The 21,068-nt window shown below is 39.0% G+C and overlaps 2 protein-coding genes across 2 annotated transcripts in view; both read right to left on the bottom strand.

Moving 5' to 3' along the window:
- Positions 1–21,068, bottom strand: part of Atg4c (autophagy related 4C cysteine peptidase) — a 296,253-nt gene that overhangs the window by 153,200 nt on the left and 121,985 nt on the right. The window lies entirely within an intron of this gene.
- Positions 771–1,697, bottom strand: LOC127205359 (olfactory receptor 12-like). Its single transcript, XM_051164637.1, has one exon. It carries the CDS (start codon positions 1,695–1,697, stop codon positions 771–773), a length of 927 nt encoding a protein of 308 aa, XP_051020594.1.

The raw sequence follows: 21,068 nt of genomic DNA, 5'->3' as shown, positions 1-21,068 counted from the left end.
GATTGATAGCATGTTGATTATCCTCCATAAAGGCTGCTTAAAATAATTTATCAATGAAATTTGTCTAATTTATTAATTTTCTTATTAAAACACCAATAACTAATTTATACACCACTAAATATTTTATATTGAAGCATTTTGGGTTTCTTCACCTTTGGGAAGGATCTGTTTTATTATTTTATGGGTTGCATTCAAGATAAATATTTTCTGATTTGTATACTCATTGTTTTGTTTTGTTTTTTGTTTTTTTTCCAAGACAGGGGTTCTCTGTGTAGCCTTGGCTGTCCTAGGCTCACTTTATAGACCAAGCTGGCCTTGAACTCATAGCAATCTGCCTGCCTCTGCCCTGGCTTAAATGTGTTAATTTTTTTTTTGAGATGGGGTTTCTCCATGTAGCCTCTACTGTCCTAGACTTGCTTTATAGACCAGACTGGCCTCGAACTCATAGAGATCTGTCTGCCTCTGCCTATGCAACTGCTGGAATTAAAGATGTGTACTACCACACCTGGTATAATCATTATAATGACAAATTTGAGCAGGTTCCTGTATATGAGGCAAAACAAACATGTGCCGATTCAATGACCTATTATTCCAGCTTACATTTTATTTATCATCAGCCTTGATTTCATTTATTGTTAAATGTGCAAAAATAAAATAAAATGAAATACACTCTTATCTTCCAGATCAAAGACTTCAAAAAGGAAGTATTGCTATAGCATAAACCACGGGAGTGAAGACCAGGTTAGTTTGTGAGTCCCCCGTCCACAGAGTTAGGAGGAAAACCTCTGCTTGCTTCTCCTCAGGGCTTGTTTGACGTCTTTGTTCCTCAGGCTGTATATGAGAGGGTTCAGCATCGGGATGACGACAGTGTAGAAAATAGACACCACTTTGCTCTGCTCCATGGAGGACACAGCGCTGGGCTGTGCATACATGAAGAAAACGGTACCAAAAAACAAGCACACGGCGATCAGGTGGGAGGCACATGTGGAGAAGGCTTTCCGGCGTCCTTGTCCCGTGCGGATCTTCAGTATTGTTGAGATGATGTAGACGTATGAAACAAAAACAGTCAAGAAGGTGCTGACAATAATGGAGCCACACAAACCCAGAAGAACCAGCTGGTTTATAAAGGTGTTTGAACATGCGAGGGATAAGAGCGGTGGGACATCGCAGAAGAAGTCATTGATCTCACTGGACCCACAAAAAGACAACGTGAAGGTCATGGTGGTCTGAGTGACAGCATTCAACGCACCCCACGAGTAGGACCCTGACACTAACACTGCACAGACCCGGTGAGACATACTCACAGAGTACAGAAGAGGGTTGCAGATGGCGACGAAGCGGTCGTAGGCCATGGCAGCCAGAAGGAAAGCTTCTGTGGTACCAAACAGAGACAAAAAGAAGAACTGTGTAGCACACCCACCGAAGGATATTGTGTGGTCCTGTTTCAAGCAGTTTATCAGAGCTCTGGGAGCAATTGTGGAAGAATAGCAGATGTCCAAGAAGGAGAGGCTCTGGAGGAAGGCATACATAGGGGTGTGGAGATGTGCATCCATCTTGATAATCACGATCATGCCAAAATTCCCCACCACTGCTACAACATACAAAACCAAAAAAGCCAGAAACAGCAACACTTGAATCCCAGGACCCCCTCTGAAACCAAGTAGAATAAACTCTGAGACATGTGTAAAATTTGCCATTTTATAACCAGAGCCACATTGGATGGAAAAGAAATAGGAAACGTATGTAAGAGAAAATTTGCAAGCACAATATACCTTACTGCCTACAGGGTTAAATTAAATTATAGACTTTTGTATGACATCAGCATCATTCTGTTTATAATCTTGGTCTACTGCGTTCCATGTGCCAGAAACAAGAAAAGAGAAAGGTACCACTGCAAGAGAAAGGAATTAGAAATAAATAATCATTGGAAACCAAAGAACCAACACCTGTGGACACATCAATATTATACTCACCGTATCTTATCAGCAACACACAGGAACTGAAACTACGAGGTATGTAACATCATGCGTTTATTTTATTCTCAATTTATAAAAACATGGAGAAATCTCAAAATCAAACTGCAAAGATAAGGGCTATAGGTTCAGCTCGGTGGTAAAGTGTTTACCTAGTTGTCTCAAGGCTCTAAATTGAATCCACAGAAACATAAAAAAAGCACAAAGACAGAAATATAGTATTGATTCAGTTATGCCTTATAAGAATTGATGTGTTGAAAAAAAATTGGTGTGTTGGCTGGGTGGTGGTGGTGCACACCTTTAATCCCAGCACTTGGGAGAAGGTGGAGGCAGGCGGATCACTGTGAGTTAGAGGCCAGCCTGGTCTACAAAGCAAGTCTAGGACAGTCAAGGATACACAGAGAGACCCTGTCTCGAAAAACCAAAAAAAAAAAAAAAAAAAAAAAAAAAAAAAAGAGTTGGTGTGTTGGATACTATGGAGATGCTGACGAGTGGTAAGTACTGTGCAAAATCATTCCACTTGGAGTCATGTGTCTCAATATCTCATATCTTACTTATGCCACATATATCTTAAATGTAAAAGCTTCAGACAAAAGCTCAGTTTTTCAGGAGGCCGAAATTACAGTGTACACACTGCCCTTTCCCCTTTAAGGATCTAAAGGAGAAAACTCAGCTTCTAAAGACATCTGATAGTGCCTGCTCTGTGACATCTGCTTCCAGATCTAGCTGCTTAGCATGCTCTCTTTCTAACCTGTCTGCTTTTAGGCTTGCATATTTTATATCTGTACATCCTACTATCACCTCTTACAAGGGCCCGTGTGATGACATTAGGTTCTTTATTTTTTTTAAATGTATTTACTTATTATGTATACAGTGTTCTGCCTGCCTGTGTTTCTGGACACCAGAAGAGGACACCAGATCTCCTTACAGGTGGTTGTGAGCCACCATGTGGTTGCTGGAAATTGAACTCAGGACCTTTGGAAGAGCAGCCAGTGCTCTTAACCTCTGAGCCATCTCTCCAGCCCGACATTAGGTCCTTTAAAAGGGCCACAAGAATCTCATTTCTGAATTTCTCACAATTGTATCTGAAAATTTCTGTATGTAAGGAAACAGTACATATTCAATGGATCCATAAAATAGAATATATATGTGTGTATATATATATATATGAGAGGAACTATTCATTCTATGAATCTATTTATTGGATACGTTCTAAACAAGCTGATGAATTTTCATTAAAATATAAGACAAAATACATCAAACAACACATAAGTTACTTGTAAAAATTAGATCTTTTCATTATAATTTTCATTATAATTATAATTGATGTGCTGTCTTTCTTAAATATGTGATTGCTAAACCCCCTTTTCATCTCTGATACACACTTCTTCATTAACTATTGCACAAATACCATATAAAAACCATAATTTAAGCATCCTCACTTGAACTTCAGAAGATTGGGATTAAGTTGTGGAGTGAGACTTCCACTTCTAAAGCAGTGACTGATAAAGCCGTGTCTGCATGAGACAAGCATTTGTATGCATGGAGACAGCTGTGGTTTTGAAAATTTGTGTCTACCATTTTTCATTTTCTTATATATTGCTAAAAACCTCTAGTACCCAAAGATGTAGTGATATGTCACAGAGAGATAGTTCAGTGTAGAGGGTAACATAAAGCTCTGGCATCAGAAACCGTGGCCTTAATAGCACCACTTTTGTGGTAGCTTGACCTGTCAGACTGGGTATTGAGAATAAAGCACTTTATAGGTGAAAGTATTTTGGAAAGTCCTGGCATACAGCAAGCACTATCTCAGTTTGAATGTTATTAGTAGCTTAGAATATATTGTTTCTCCAGTGCATTTGGATTGAAGTCTGTTATGTTCCAGAATCAATTGTAATTGTAATTCTCAGCAAATTACGATTGATTTAGAAGACCCACCTATTTAACTACAATTGAAATATACTTAATATAACTGGGTCTTTGAGGAGCATTATGTTTTCTGTAAGATGGGCCTCACCTAAACATGTGGCACACTCCTTTCCCTTTTAGCTGAGTCTTGAGTTCCTCTTCAATTTTACAGCAGATTATGTACACACAAAATTTCCATGGCCCAGCTTTGCAAGCAGCAAGAATAAAGAATATATAGTTTCCCCGGTATTGGGCATCAGAGATTTATTCCCCAAGGTTATCTTTAACAAGAAGTGTTTGCTCAATCAGGCAGCCGGGGGAGTGGCAAAAGGAAGTCCTACACTAAGAGTTTGACGGCCAAACAAAACCGAATACATATCACAATTCCTATTTTTTTTTTTTTAAATAGGAGTAATCCACACTTATAAGGATCAAAGGTGGAATTTTTGTTTTGTTTTTGTTTTCTCAAGACAGGGTTTCTCTGTGTAGCTCTGGCTGTCCTGGACTCACTTTGGAGAAAGAACCGTTGCCTTAAATGACAAAATGTCTCACTGATAGCTGATGTTGCTATGAATACTTTTATTTTAACTGTTGTAATGATAAAATTGGGAGAATGATTCTAAGGAAATATCATAAAATATCCATATTTTCCAAAACAAACAAACAAACAAAAACCCAAACTGAATAAGACTGGTATTGGCAAATATTTGGCCATGAAATAAAAAAAATATGACTTTAACCCTGTAATCTATTGATATAGTCATAATATTTGGAAGATTTCCACTGAATTTATAATTAAAAAATCCTCTACTGTTCAGTTCCACATAACATTATAAAGTGAATCTTTTGGGCTGGAGAGATGGCTCAGAGATTTTCCAAAGATCTTAAGTTCAATTCCCAGCAACCACATGGGGGCTCATAACCATCTATAAAGAGATCTGGTGCCCTCTTCTGGCGTGCAAGTGTACATGTAGGCAAAACACTATATACATAAATAAATAAATCTAAAAACAAGTGAATCTTTTTTTTTGCAAAAGCAGCATAGTGAAACACATGCCAAACAATATTATTACAGATTTGAATTAACAGATAATTTTATATAGTTTTTATCATAGTAGATTATATCTTCAAGGTTTAGAAGCTTGTTGTCGTTTTTCCACCTAAAATGTTGCATAAGGCCACGTTTACATCTGAATTTCTCAAAGTATAAATCACGGGGTTCAGGCTTGGAGGTAACAGGGAGTGGAAGACAGAAATAAAGAGATTAGGTGATGACAGCGACTTTGCTGTTGTACCTAAATACGCAGCAAACCCAGAAGACAAGAATAATGTCACCACAGTAAGATGGGGTACGCAGGTAGAAAAAATTTTAAACCTCCCTTGAATAGAAGGAATTCTTAGAATAATAGTGAAAATGTGAACATAGGAAACAACCATCAAGACAAAACAAATGAAGGCGAAACAACAGCTAGTAATGATGAACACGAATTCTAGAATTTGGTCTCCAGGGCAAGCAAGCCTGAGGAGCAATGGAATGTCACAGAAGAACATTTCGACCGCAGAAACAGACAGAGAATGTCCCTGAGGCATGAAGGGACCCGTAGATACACCCAACGAGCCACGCTGCCACCACCATCTGAACACAGGCACCTCTGTTCATGACATCCTCATAGCGCAGAGGGGGCAGATGGTGGTGTAGCAGTCATAGGACATCACTAGAAGCAGGGCAAACTCAGCACCCGCCAAAAATATAATGCAGAAAACTTGTAAAACACACCCCAGGAAGGAGATGGAACGGTTGTTAGTCACGAAGTTCACAATGGATTTGGAACAGTGACAGAAATATAACATATATCAATCAGGGACAAATTATTCAGAAAGAAATACATAGGAGGTTGGAGATGCTGGTCTATAGTGGTGAGGGTGATAATAAGGGAGTTTCCCATTAGTGCTCCCAGGTAGGTCGAGAGGAAAACCGCGGCACATGCTTTCTGCAGCACCTGGTCATCTGGGTATCCCATGAGCAGAAATTCTGCGTAACACGTTGTGTTGGTTAGTGCTTCAGCCATTACGGCTCTTGTCTAGGGGAAACACAAGGAAAGCATTATTGTTTCATTTACTTATATCTCTGTCTTCTAATTTTGTGAGTTTTTAAAATGTAAGTAACTGCTGAATAGTTTTATTTATTTCTCATTGAAGCTTTACAATATAATATTATAGGATGAATGATGTCTTGCAAATTGGAAAGTCATCAATTAAGCACATTAAGTTTTGTAAAATGGTATTAAGAATAGTTTGTCTTGCATTATAAAATGACATCATTAACTTTATATAGTAGACAGAAATAAATAATCCAATCTGTCTATAAGCAAAGGAGTACACTGACTTTAATAAAATTTTAGGTAGCAAGATTTTTAACATAAAAATGTTTGATCCTCAATTAGACTTACAAATCTGCTTTGCTTCCCAGTGAAATGTTTTATTAAATGAAAGGGCATGTGGAAAAACCCAGCTGCTTCTCTCCTTGTTTGTCTCCACTGAGCTAGAGTACAGATAAGCAAGAAAACTTAAGTGAGCAGAGAAAAAGGTTCTCTTTGCGTGATAAATGTGGGACAAGAACTGGGGTAGGTTGTGGGGTACATGAGAGGGTGATGTGTGAATACATCCAGAGAAAATGACATGTATCTAGACATATATCATCAGCTCATTACTTTTCTGAACCAAAAGAAATACATACAATTATCTCAGCATGTTAGATATGATAACACAAACTTTCTTTTTTGCCTTTTTAAATTAATAATATTTATTTTTTACATATACATTTATATTATTATATATATAAAGTAAACTACATAGAGCAAGGCTAACACAGTTTTTCAACAAATAATGCTTATATTATTTTTTAATTTGGAAAAAATCTACAGATTAAAGAAATCTAAAAACTTTATAATTAGAAATGGGAAGGTATCCATACAAATTTAATAGTATCCATATAGATTATATAAATAAATAAATCGGCCAGAAAAATTGAGGTCATTAATTTTAAGCACCTGTTAATTATTATGGGAAGTAATGACAGCAGGAGCAATGGGATGATGCATGTAGTCTCTCAATAAGGAAAATTCTTAACTTAGAGTCTATGTACATCAAGTAGTCCCTTAAAGTCAAGGTTATCTTAACATTTATTCAGATAACAAAAGTTGAGGATATTTATGAGGCGCTATGACAGTTAATATTTGGTTGTCAACAGGATTTAGAATTACCCATGAGCCTCTGTATCATACCTGTGAGGAGTTTTCTACATTTGGTCAGTTGAAATGGAAGACTCAGCTTACATGTGGACAGCATTATTTGATGAGCATAAGTTCCTGACTGTATAAAAAGGAAGCTAGCTGAACATCAGAACCCATCACCTTCTCCCTGCTGCCTGCAGATGCTCCTGCTACTGTCACTCCCTTTTCTTGATGACTTTAACTTTACACTATGAACCAATGTAAACAAGGTCACCTTTAAATTGACTTTGTCAGGGTATTTTATCATATCAATTAGAAAAGTAGCTAATACACACATTTTCTCTACTATTAGAACCATCACATTCTTCAAACACACTTGAAGACTAAAAATGGAATATTATGGGATATACATAAAAATGAAGGCAACAGGTACACTACACATGGGCAAACATAAAGATTCTTAGATGTGTTATTTCATCTTCTTAAAAACCTAATTTTATTATAAAGACTTACTATTAAAACTATTTTGCACTAATTTCTAAGATAATTGAAACATATGATAATGATTTTTTAAAATACCAGGGAATAGCACTATAATGAAATATGCTGTTATATATTATTCAATATGCCATTAAATGTAACCTGTGATGTTTTAGAGTAATGTTGCAAATCATGCAATCATCAGGTCAAATTAAAGCTGGTAAGAAAATTGTACAGATAAAATGAAATGAGGACAGCTAGAGCTGTTACACAGAGAAATCCTGTCTCAAAAAACAAAACAAAACAAAAGAATATTTATTTATATAAAAAAAGATAGAATAGAGGCTATTACGTGACACATTGGTCAGGCAGAAAAGAAATGAAGAACTGTAGATATAAGTTCAAACATATAAATTCTTACACCAAAGTAAATGTGCTACATAGCATTTCTTTGTGTATAAACTACATTTTAAAAAATCTATTTATCCTTTTGGTGAATGATTAATTTGGTCATATCTTAACTATTATCTGCAGTACTCTAGTATACTTGTGAGTGTAGATGTCTCTGTAGCATATTGATTTAAGGTTCTTATGGTGTGTGTGTGCGTGTGTGTGTGTTTGTAAAAATTCTATCACCATACATATGAATTTAAAATACTTTGAACCTCATACTTAAGGAAAAATACTGCATACCTTTATAAATATGTAGACTATAAGACAACTGCTGAAGTAGAGATAAGAGTGACACTTACTCAGAGTTCAGACTTGGAAGGAATGGAAATTTCTTGGTCTAAGTGTTCAAAGCTACGGTTGAACAAGTGGGAGAACTGTATGTTTTGGCATTAGTGGACATGTTGATTGGCATTATTTAATAATTTCACACCAAATACATATGTTACGAAATAATATGTACTTAAATTGTGTTATTATACATTGTATAAAACATTTAAATCCAATTGAATGAACAAATAAATAATTGAACACACTAGTCAAAAGATTAAAATTATTAAACTCTATAAAATAATATCTAATTAGGTGCTAAGACAGCTTCCATAAATGGATGGGTAAGCAGAAAACTGATATAACCATAATAATATAACATAAATATCATCAAACATAGGAACAAAGAGGAAAAAGAAAATAATTCACAGCAGTAAGTGGTAAATTCATCAACATCTGATGCTTATAACCTGATGTCAGAGATACATCTATAAATACAATTAGAAAATATATTTTTTGGGGGGAAGGGGAGGTGGTGCACACCTTTAATCCTAGCACTTGGGAAGCAGAGGCAGATGAATCTCTGTGAGTTCGAGGACAGCCTGGACTATAGAGCGAGTCCAGGAAAGCCAGCCAGAGCTGTTACACAGAGAAACCCTGTCCCGAAAAACCAAAAAACCAAAAAACAAAAAAAAAAAAAAAAAAAAAAAAAAAAAAAAAAATCAGTGATTGATAGAATAGAAAATATAAACAAATGTATTATAAGGCTTAAAATCAATAAGCAAGCTTTACACGTTATACATGTGGACGACCACACACATAAGTTATACATATGGACGACCACACACATAAGTTATACATGTGGACGACCACACACATAAGTTATACATATGGACGACCACACACATAAGTTATACATATGGACGACCACACACATAAGTTATACATATGGACGACCACACACATAAGTTATACATATGGACGACCACACACATGTTTCTTTTGATGTTTATGTGGCTCGATAATGACTATGGACAAATTAGTAAACCACAAAGAAAAAGTATTTTAAAATCCTCAAAGCATATAATCATATTTTAATTAAATTAAGAATCAATATAACTATATGAAAAAATCTAGAATATTAAAAGTTGAGCATTCTGATCTAAACAGTTCAGAGATGTCTGACATTTCAATCACAGATAATTTGAACTAAATTATAATGGCAACAGGCAGAGGGAATTCTGTGTATTCTCTCTAACCAAAAGCATTATTACATGCAATTGTATTATTCCAGATTTTTATGTTACAAAAGGAAAAAATGTCAGAATTCAGTTACCCAAACTGAATTCTAAATATGCATTAAAGAGACTACAAAAGCCATAGAGGTCTATAAGGAAATCATGAAGAATATTGGTGCTAGTTCTCAGAAATGAAAACAGCAAAAGAGATGATGCACATATACTGCCCAGACTGCTAAAAGGACAGATCAACAACAAGTAGCCTCATTCTAAATAAATACTCATTCAAGTAAAAATAATGACATAAATGCAAAAATAATGATTTATGTGCAACAGACAACTGTCAATCAGACCACAGTAATCAAGGTGGAAAAGAAATGGAAATTCTAAATGTTCATTAAATAGGAATTTTTAACGTTCAGAAAAAAGCTGCAGGTAAATTCTAGGTTAGAAAAAAAGTTTTTAAATTAAGAAAAGAGGTGTTCTTATATCAAAAATGTCTGATTATCAAACATTTGCATAAATGTTAGAACAAGTAAATGTTACACATTGGTGGGAAGATTGGAGAAAGCTGGGAGATTTCTATACTATCATGCAGCAGCCTGAGAATGCCTGGGGCACAGCAGTGGAGACTCAGAGAAGGAACAGGTGAGCCAGGGGAGACTGGACTTTAGATCTGTAATAAGGAAGCTAGCCAGTGAGGCACACTGTAGGATGCAGAGGAAGGCTCAGTGACTCCCACAGGCAAAGAATTCCACATACAAAATAAGCAAACAGAAAACCTAGGTTTCCGAGGAGGAGTCCTGCTGCCTTAGCTCATTGTTGTTGGCGCCTGCAGTTTTTGTTTGTTGTTTTTTGGTTTTTTGAGCCAGGGTCTCTCTGTGTAGCCTTGGCTGTCCTGGACTCCTTTTGTAGACTAGGCTGGCCTCGAACTCAGAGATCTGCCTGCCTCTGCCTCCCAAGTGCTGGCTGGGATTAAAGGCATACGCCATCACACCTGGCTCAGTTTTCTTTCTTAAATGAATTTGGGCTTTTTGATTGCTAAAAATGTCTACCTCTAAGAAAGGCTTACTGTCCTATGCTCACAGTAGTTTATCAGATTCCTTGTTAATACAACAGACTGTCCTGCACAATTTAGATGCTATGCTCAGTCCTATTTAGACCCCAGATTCCTTCAGCTTAGTACTGCTATCATTGGCAATGTACCCTTTCAAGAAGAGCTTTAAAAGCCTTCACTCCATGAACACTGGGAAAAGATGCCTCAGTGATCTCCACTTGTTCTCAGCTGTCCTTACTATTCTGCATGCAGGATAAGCAATGATGTAATATTCTTAATATAATTTCTGCAGGTAAGTGTGTTTGATGATTCTCCATTTTAAGTATGATTGAATGTGGTTCTGCAGTCAGATGTTGAGTGGAAATAATTGGGTTTTGAAACTTACCAGCTGAGCAGTTGTTCCTAGGGAGAGAACTTGACCAGACATCATGAAAAAGCAGACAGAGATTTTGATCTGCCACTGTGATTTCTAGACCTATTCTGACAAAATTCGGAGGGAAAGCAGGTGTCTTCAAAGACCCCCACCACACAAGGAAATGATGTTTCTCTAGATAAAAACACTAATCAATCAGATTTTATCTAAAATAATATTAACATTTCAAAGGAAAATTAGGTTTTATGTAAATCTGCTCTCCTACAAACAGACTCACCTGATACAACTTCAAACGCAGTGTTTACTTTTTTCTTAGGAGATCTTCTACTGTCCAAGGTGCTGGGGAGGACTTCAGTGAGTTTAGCTGAACGGCTAGCCTTTTTAACGAGGTGGGAATGATATCCAATTGGTTATACTCCACCCCCTGGGAAAATCATGGATTGATGGAGAAACACATTGTTACAGGAGAAACACATGATTGCAGTTATGTATGGAGCCTCATTCACCTAGGATATTAGTGGTGTATAGTCTGGCTCTGTCCCTCACACCAAACAGTAACCTCCTCATGCTCTGGATTCTCCTATGGTGTGTCTCTGAAAGTCCTACTTGGCCTCCCAAAGCACCAGACAATGCCCAGTGTACTTTGCCCACTGCCTTCCTGTAGTCTAAAAGGGAAAACAATAAAAAAGAAATGTTGACACATGTAAACTCTATGAGAGGCTGAAATTTGAACTCATATGATTTTTAACTTAAAAAAATTTATGAATATGGGGGCATGTAAAAGAATGCAGTGCCCACAGAGGGTGAAAGAGGGTGTCAGATCCCTTGGAGCCAGAGTTACGAGTAGTCATAAGCCAACCACGGTCAGTGTGGAAAACAAGTGCCAACCCTCTGGAAGAGCAGGTCTCACTCTTTATTAAACCATCTCTCAAACTCTCATATACATTTTGGTGAGTGCCAATTAGCTTAAGTTTAAATAAAACACAAATAAACTTTAATATATATATATGTGTGTATATATATAAACTTTTTTTCGAGACAGGGTTTCTCTGTGTTGCCTTAGCTGTCCTGGATTCACTTTGTAGACCAGACTGGCCTCAAACTCACAGCGATCCACCTGCCTCTGCCTCCCGAGTGCTGGGGTTAAAGGCATGTGCCACCACAGCCCGTCCTTATTTATTTATTTATTTACTATCTTCCTTTAAGGTTTAAAAGTTTACACCATAATCTAAAATATATCTCAGGGTGAAAAATGTGTCCATAGTAACACCAATTCTCACACCCTCTAGTAAAACATACATAAAACTACAAAAAGTATAAACAGTACAGTTATAATTGCAAGAATAAAATTATAATTCATTTTTGTAACATAAATACAAACTTATATAATTCCATCATCAGAATATGACATATGAATTTAATTTTTAAAAGATGAATAGAAAATGTAAGTTAACTCTTCTCTTTCTGTTCTGCCAGATCCATCCCCCCAGTCTCATTCGAAGCTCTGCAGCAAAACACCCCATAGAAGTCTCCGTGCCAACACTTCATCCCCTGTGGATCCCATAGATATTCCCCATTTTAATCTTTCTCTCAGGCCTCAAACCCAGAAGGCAGTCCCTGCTAACCCAAGGGTTGTTCCAGGGAAACAAGTATACTGAAAGTGGACCAATGCCTCTCCTCCTCCTGAGATCCAAGCTCCTCAGTCTCATGACAAGCTCTATATCAGGAAACCTGCTGTGGTCTCCCTTTTTTTCTCTGAGTCCACTCCCAATGGATCACAAAGGCCTTCTTCTCAAACCCTCCTTTCTCTAACTCATCTCAGTATCCCATCCTGTAACATCAACAGGCATTCCCTGTGAACACACTAGCTGACTAGGCCAGGAAAACAGGCAACACACAGCCACCACACTCTCCAAACACTTAGAGATGAGAAAGAAAATGCTCATACAACAAAGACAAATCTTGAAACCAGCACCTAGACCTATAGTCATTCCAAACCCAGATGCCTAGATGCCAGCACAAAAACACAATAAGTAAGAGCAGGGCAAATATGTCTCCACTAGAGCCCAGTTGTCCCACCACATATTCCAACATGTATGTTGAATATTCCAACATAGCTGAAACACACACACACACACACACACACACACACACACACACACACCTTAAAAGCAACTATATGAAAAAGATATGGGTCCTTAAAGAGGAAATGAATAAATCCCTTAAAGAAATATAGGAAAATACAAACAAACAGTGGAAACTAAAACTTAAAACCATCAAAAGGGAATAGAGTCATTAAAGAAAAAAACCAAAACTGAGAGAATTCTGGATATGAAAGACCTAAGAATTTGGACAGGAGCTACAGGGGCAAGCTTCACCATCAGAATACAGCAATGGGAAAAAGAATCTCAGATGTTGAAGATACAACAGAAGAAATAGATACATAAGTTAAAAATAGTTAAACAAATAAATAGATGAAACCCCTCAGACACAAAACATCCAGGAGACCTGGGTCACTAGAAAAAACAAACAAACAAAAACCCTAAGAATAATAGGAACAGAGGAAGAATAATTCCAGACCAAAGGCCTAGAAGATATTGTCAACAAAATCATAGAAGAAAAAATTTCTAACTTAAAAAAGGAGGTACCCATAAAGTCGCAAAAACCATATGGAACACCAAACAGATTGGACCAGAAAGAAAATCCCCTAGGGGGCTGGAGAGATGGCTCAGAGGTTAAGAGCACTGCCTGCTTTTCCAAAGCTCTTGAGTTCAATTCCCAGCAACCACATGGTGGCTCACAACCATCTATAAAATCTGGTGCCCTTTTCTGGTATGCATGTGTCATGCAGGCAGAACACTGTATACATAATAATAAATAAATCTTTTTCTTTCTTTCTTTCTTTCTTTCTTTCTTTCTTTTTTTTTTGGTGTTTTGAGACAGGGTTTATCTGTGTAGCCTTGGCTGTCCTGGACTCACTTTGTAGACCAGGCTGGCCTCTAACTCAATTTGGTCTTAATTGTATCAAGTTTTTCAGAAAGCAACATCTTGGGATATAGACCTGACATCTATGATATATTAAATGAAGTATTAATTTATATGCATAGAAAAATCCAGTGAATTTAAATACATATCAAAAGTCAGTATCTAAGCTAGGAATCTAAGCCTGTAATCCCAGCACTCTGGGAGGCACAAACAGGCAGATCTTTGTGATTAAAAAAAAAAAAAGATTAATTTATTTATTAAGTATACAATGTTTTGCCTGCATGTACACCTGTACACCAGAAGAAGGCACCAGATCTCTTTCTAGATGGTTGTGAGCCACCATGTGGTTGCTAGGAATTGAATTCTGGACCTTTGAAAGTGTTCTTACCCTCTGAACCACCTCTCCAGCCTGATCTTTGTGATTTTGCGGCCAGACTGATGTACAAAGTGAGTCCAGGACAGCCAAGGCTCCACAGGGAAACCCTGTCTCAAGAAAGAAAGAAAGAAAGAGAGAGAGAAAGAAAGAAAGAAAGAAAGAAAGAAAGAAAGAAAGAAAGAAAGAGACAAGGAGAGAAATTAAGAGTTTGCACACAGAAAATTTGTGATATGATGCCACTAAGAACTATCAAATACAAAAATTTTAAATAAGAGTCTAAAGGAATCTTGTGATCCTTTTGTTTCAGACTTGTAACTAAATATTATTTCACTAGAAATATCTACACTCTAGTATTTTTGTTTATATTGGGAGACAAATGTCTTTTGTTCAAAGTATTCTTTGACTTTAGACTGGGAAAATTATTACAAAATAAAGTTGGAAGTAGAAGTCTTCTTCCATCATATGTCTTTTTAAAAATGAAAATAGACTTTTAAGGGGGCTGGAGCGATGGCTCGGTGGTTAAGAGCACTGGCTGCTCTTCCAGAGGATCTGGGTTCAAGTCCCAGCACCCAAACGGCATATCACAGCTGTCTGTAACTCCAGGTCCAAGAGTTAGACATACATGTAAAATACAAATAAATATTTTTTAAAAAGGAAAATAGACTTTCAAAAATACAGTATGTTCTGATCAATTTCTTCTTCCTTATCTCCTCCCAGATTTTGCCTTCCTCCCTGCCCATTCAACTCCATGCCTCCCTTATCTCTTTAGAAAAAATGGCAAATAATAATTAAGAATAATGAGAGAGAGAGAGAGAGAGAGAGAGAGAGAGAGAGAGAGAGAGAGAGAACACAAGAAGCACATATGCACGCAGAGACACAGGTACACAGAGAAAATTCATGAAAAAAAAAAACCATATTCGGAACCATTAATATAAACTAAAAGACCAGTAAGGTAAAAGATGCCCAGAGAAGCACTATGAGATTTTATGGTCCATCACATCCCTCTTAAATTACAGCCTTTTCTTTGTGGATTATTATTGTTATTGTCTTGTCATCTAACCACCCTCTTGGCACTGCCTTGTGCTCTATCCATCCTCTCTATGCTGCCTTGTCCACGATCCATCCTCTTGGTGCTGCCTTGTCCTCTATCAACCCTCTTGGCACTGCCTTGTCCTCTATCCGTCCTCTTGGTGTTGCCTTGTCCTCTATCCACCCTCATGGCGCTGCCTTGAACTCTATACATCCTCTTGGTGCTGCCTTGTCCTCTATCAACCCTCTAGGTGCTGCCTTGTCCTCTATCCACCCTCTTGGCGCTGCCTTGAACTCTATACATCCTCTTGGTGCTGCCTTGTCCTCTATCAACCCTCTAGGTGCTGCCTTGTCCTCTATCCACCCTCTTGGCGCTGCCTTGAACTCTATCCACCCTCTTGGTGCTGCCTTGTCCTCTATCAACCCTCTAGGTGCTGCCTTGTCCTCTATCCACCCTCTTGGCACTGCCTTGTCCTTTATCCGTCCACTTGGTGCTGCCTTGTCCTCTATCCAGCCTCTTGGCTCTGCCTTGTCCTCTATCCACCCTCTTGGCACTGCCTTGTCCTCTATCCACCCTCTTGGCACTGCCTGTCCTCTATCCACTCTCTTGGGGTTGCCTTGTCCTTCATCTATCTACTTGGCGCTGCCTTCTCCTCTATCTGTCCTCTTGATGCTGCCTTGTGCTCTATCCACGCTCTTGGCGCTGTCTTCTCCTCTATCTACACTCTTGCAGCTGCCTTGTCATCTATCCACCCTCTTCTTGCTGCCTTGTTCTCTATCCGTGCTCTTGGCGCTGCCTTGCCCTGTATCCACACTCTTGGCACTGCCTTGTCCTCTATCAAGCCTCTTGGTGCTTCCTTGTCCTCTATCCAAACTGGTGGGGCTGCCTTGTCCTCTATCCACCCTCTTGGCACTGCCTTGTCCTCTATCCACCCTCTTGAAGCTGCCTTGTCCTGTATCCACTCTCTTGCAGCTGCCTTGTCCTCTATCCACCCTCTTGGCACTCCCTTTTCCTCTATCCACCCTCTTGGCACTCCCTTGTCCTCTATCCATCCTCTTGCCAGTGCCTTGTCCTCTATTCATATTCTTGTTGCTGCCTTGTCCTCTATCCACACTCTTGTTGCTGCCTTGTTCTCCATCCATCCCCTTGGCACTGCCTTGTCCTCTATCTGTCCTCTTGGCACTGCATTATCCTCTATCCACCCTCTTGACGCTGTCTTGTCCTCTATCCACCCTCTTCATGCTGCCTTGTCCTGTATCCACACTCTTGGCACTCCCTTGTCCTCTATCCACCCTCTTGGCACTCCCTTTTCCTCTATCCATCCTCTTGCCACTGCCTTTTCGTCTATCCACCCTCTTGGTGCTGCCTTATCCTCTATCCACCCTCCCTGCACGGCCTTGTCCTCTATCCACCCTCTTGGCGCTGCCTTGTCCTCTATCCACCTTCTTGGTGTTGCCTTGTCCTTTATCTGTCCGCTTGGTGCTTCCTTATCCTCTAACAACCCTCTTGGTGCTGCCTTGTCCTCTATCCATTTTCTTAGTGCTGCCTTGTCCTCTATCTTCTTTGTGCTGCCTTGTTATCTATTCATTGTCTTGGTGCTGCTTTGTCCTCTATTCATCCTCTTTGTGTGGCCTTGTCCTCTATTCATCCTGTTGGTGCTGACTTGTCCTCTATCCACACTCTTGGTGCTGCCGTGTCCTCTATTCATCATCTTGGTGCTGCCTTCTCCTCTATCCACACTCTTGTTGCTGCCTTGTCCTTTATCCACACTCTTTTTGCTACCTTGTTCTTCATCCATTCTCTTGGCACTGCCTTGTCCTCTATCCTTAAAGTGGGCAGTGCATTGTCCTCTATCCACCCTTTTGACACTGCCTTGTCCACTATCTACCCTCTTGGTGCTTCCTTGTCCTCTATGTACCAGCTTGGCGCTACCTTGTCCTCTATCCACACTCTTGGCGCTGTCTTGTCCTGTATCCATGCTCTTGGCGCTCCCTTGTCCTCTATCAATCCTTTTGGCGCTGCCTTGTCCTCTATCCACACTCTAGGCGCTGCCTTCTCCTCTATTCACCATCTTGGCGCTGCCTTGCCCTCTATCCATACTCTTGGTGCTGCCTTGTTCTCTATCAATCCTCTTGGTGGTGCCTTGTCCTCTATCCACCCTCTAGCCACTGCATTGTTTTCTGTCTATGCTCTCGGTGATGGCTTTGCCTCTATCCACCCTCTTGGCACTTCCTTGTCCTCTATCCGTCCTCTTGGCTCTGCCTTGTCCTGTATTCAGCCTCTTGGTGCTGCTTTGTCCTCTATCTATCCTCTTGCCACTGCCTTGTCCTCTATCCACCCTCTTGGTGCTGCCTTGTCATCTATCCACCCTCTTGGTGCTGCATTGTTTTCTATCTATGCTCTCTGTGATGCCTTGTCGTCTATCCACCCTCCTGGTGCTTCCTTGTCCTCTATCCACCCACTTGGCACTGCCTTGTCCTCTATCCACCCTCTTGGCACTACCTTGTCCTCTATCAATCCTCTTGGTGCTGCCTTGTCCTCTATCCACCCTCTTGGCACTACCTTGTCCTCTATCAGTCCTCTTGGCACTGCCTTGTCCTCTATCAGTCCTCTTGGCACTGCCTTGTCCTGTATCCACCCTCTTGGCACTGCCCTGTCCTCTATTCATCGTCTTGGTTCTGCCTTGTACTGTATCCACCCTCTTGGCATTACCTAGTCCTCTATTCATCGTCTTGGCACTGCCTTGTAGTGTATCCACCCTCTTGGCACTGCCATGTTTTCTATTCATCCTCTTCATGCAGCCTTGTCCTGTATTCACCCTCCTGGTGCTTCCTTGTCCTCTATCCACCCTCTTCGTGCTGCCTTGTCCTCTATCCAATCTCTTGCAGCTGCCTTGTCCTCTATCCACACTCATGGTGCTGCCTTGTCCTCTATCCACACTCTTGGCACTCCCTTGACCTCTATCCATTCTCTTGCCACTGCCTTGTCCTCTATCCACCCTCTTGGTGATGCCGTGTCCTCTATCTACCCTCTTGGAGCTGCATTGTTTTCTATCTATGCTCTCTGTGATGCCTTGTCCTCTATCCACCCTACTGGTGCTTCCTTGTCCTCTACCCACCCTCTTGGTGCTGCCTTGTCTTCTACCCACCCTCTTGGTGCTGCCTTGTCCTCTATCCACCCTCTTGGCTCTGCCTTGTCCACTATCCATCCTCTTGGTGCTGCCTTGTCCTCTATCAATCCTCTTTGCGCTGCCTTGTCCTCTATTCATCATCTTGGTGCTGCCTTGTCCTCTATCCATCCTCTTGGTGCTGCCCTTTCCTCTATCCACCCTCTTGGGTCTGCCTTCTCCTCCAACCCTCAACAATGTCTGTTGTCCTAAGTGTTCCATTAGCCACAACCCTTACATTTCTCTTTGTCTTCTTTCTTGTTCCAGAGCTTGTTTACCTGGATTTTCTATCATAGCTTTCATGGTTTTGCTGTGACAGAGCATATCATGTAGCTCTTCTAAGAAGGGGCAATAGCAGTTGCTCCTTCAGAATATTTATATATCTAAAACCATCTTTAGTTTATTTCTAAATGCTTTACAGTTGGCTGGAATGACCAAGTCTATATTGGAAAATGTTTTCTCTAGGATCTTAGACAAATTTATATAACTTGAAATGGCAACTTCAGGGTATTTTTACCAGACTTTACCACTAAAAGCAAACAAAATTTTTGCATTAAGTTCTTTCTCTGAAAAAATCTGAATAACTCACAAAATAACAAAATATACCCATAGTATATTTTATATTATAATATACAGAAAATTGCTTCATTTTATTAGAGACATATGCTGGAGCACAGTCAATCTTAAGTTGTATAGCTATCTCCATAATTTCCACAACTTCTAGTAAATATATAATTACAGAATCAGACTTTTCAGAACTTAAAGCAATTGCCCATTAAATCCTGAATATGTGTCTATATTATGGTACATATATTTCAATTTACCAAACTCTGCAAAGTGAAACACATCCATTTGACAAGTTTTATTTCTTTGAGCACCTTTAGGATTACTACCTGCAGGTAATAGAGTTTAGATATATAAAGAACAAGTAAGACATTTCCTTGTCTTGTTGCCAAGTGATTAACAAAAGACAAAACAACTTTTTTTTTAAACCTTTGCTGTTAAGTTGGTGTTTCTTATGAAATTCTGAAGCTTCTAGCACATTTCCTAATAGCTGATTCATTTCATCATTATGTTGTGCTAGAGGGCCTGGTAGACCCATATGGGATCTGATATGTGTTACATACAATGGATAACTTCTACTTCTGGTCACTTGTAGTTGAATAAATAGTGGCATTAACTCTGAATCATCCAGAACAAATCCAGCAGTTTCTATAAGCAAAACAACTATTTCTGCATATTGAGAGTCAGTAGCTATATAAGGACTGAGTCACTATACTTGTTTCTTCTTCTGACCTATAACCTGCCTTTCATGACTTATTTACATCAGTATAGAGTGTAAGCACTCCAAAAAAAATTATTGCAAACTCTTTGCCAGTGTTCATTTACTGCCCACAATGAGGCAATTTCAGCATTAGTAAAAAGTATCACAATCTTTGATGGATCTATTCCTGCTAACTTACAACATCTCATTTTTCCTTTTAAAATCAATTCAGAAACCTTTTGACATAGGTCTTTAATTTTTTTCACTCTGTTTTTGTGCTAAAAATATCCATTCTAAGATATAAACTTCTCTCTGTATAATAATTTCTGTGGGAGAATGAGTAGAAGGAAAAATAACTAAAATATAGTCCAGCTTTAAATCTAAATGATTCACATGTGCATATTGTAATTTTTTTCCCAGAGCCAATTCTCTCTCAGCCTTAGATGATAATTTTCTTGGATTATTTAGGTCCTTATCACTTGTAAGGTTTTAAATGAATTTACTTAGCTCTTAAGTAGTTGATCCAATTATGGGCTTTAGCCAATTAATATCTCCCAACAATTTTTGAAAATCATTAAGAGTTCTTAATTGGTCTCTCCTGATTTGTACCCTCTGTGGTCGATTTTTTTTGCAGACATTTCTTATATCCTAGATAATTCAGGAGCTATTTATAATCTCCAGCAAGGAAAATTCTCCTTTACTTCGTCAAATTTATTTTTTAAGGTACCTCCATTTGAATCAGCCAGCAAAATATCATCCATGTAATGGTAAATTATGTATTAAGGAAATCTCTTATGAATTATTTCTAATATCTGTTATAAAGATGTTGACATAAGGTTGGACTACACAGCATTCCTTGTGGAAGAACTTTCCAATGATACCTTCTTATTGGACTATTGTTATGAGTGGGCACTGAGAAAGCAAACTTTTCCCTATCATGCTCATGCAAAGGGATTGTGAAAAAGCAGTCTTTTTTTTCTTTTTCTTCCCCGAGACGGGGTTTCTCTGTGTAGCCTTGGCTGTCCTGGACTCGCTTTGTAGACCAGGCTGGCCTCGAACTCACAGCGATCCGCCTGCCTCTGCCTCCTGAGTGCTGGGATTAAAGGCGTGCGCCACCACACCCAGCTCAGAAAAAGCAGTCTTTTAAATCAATCACTAGAATAGGCCATGACTTAGGTAACATAACAATGAAGGCAATGGCTATAAAGAACCCATTGGCAGAATGATTTTATTAATTGCTCTCAGATCTGTCAAAACTCTCCATT

This window comes from Acomys russatus, chromosome 2 (genome assembly GCF_903995435.1).
Source record: "Acomys russatus chromosome 2, mAcoRus1.1, whole genome shotgun sequence".
In the NCBI taxonomy this organism is placed as follows: Eukaryota; Metazoa; Chordata; class Mammalia; order Rodentia; family Muridae; genus Acomys; species Acomys russatus.
Note: the sequence above shows the minus strand (reverse complement) of the source record. Positions and strands in the feature narration are given on the sequence as shown.

Bases quoted from the DNA above. Each gene is read 5' to 3' on its own strand.
- LOC127205359 (XM_051164637.1), bottom strand. From the start codon at position 1,697: ATGGCAAATTTTACACATGTCTCAGAGTTTATTCTACTTGGTTTCAGA.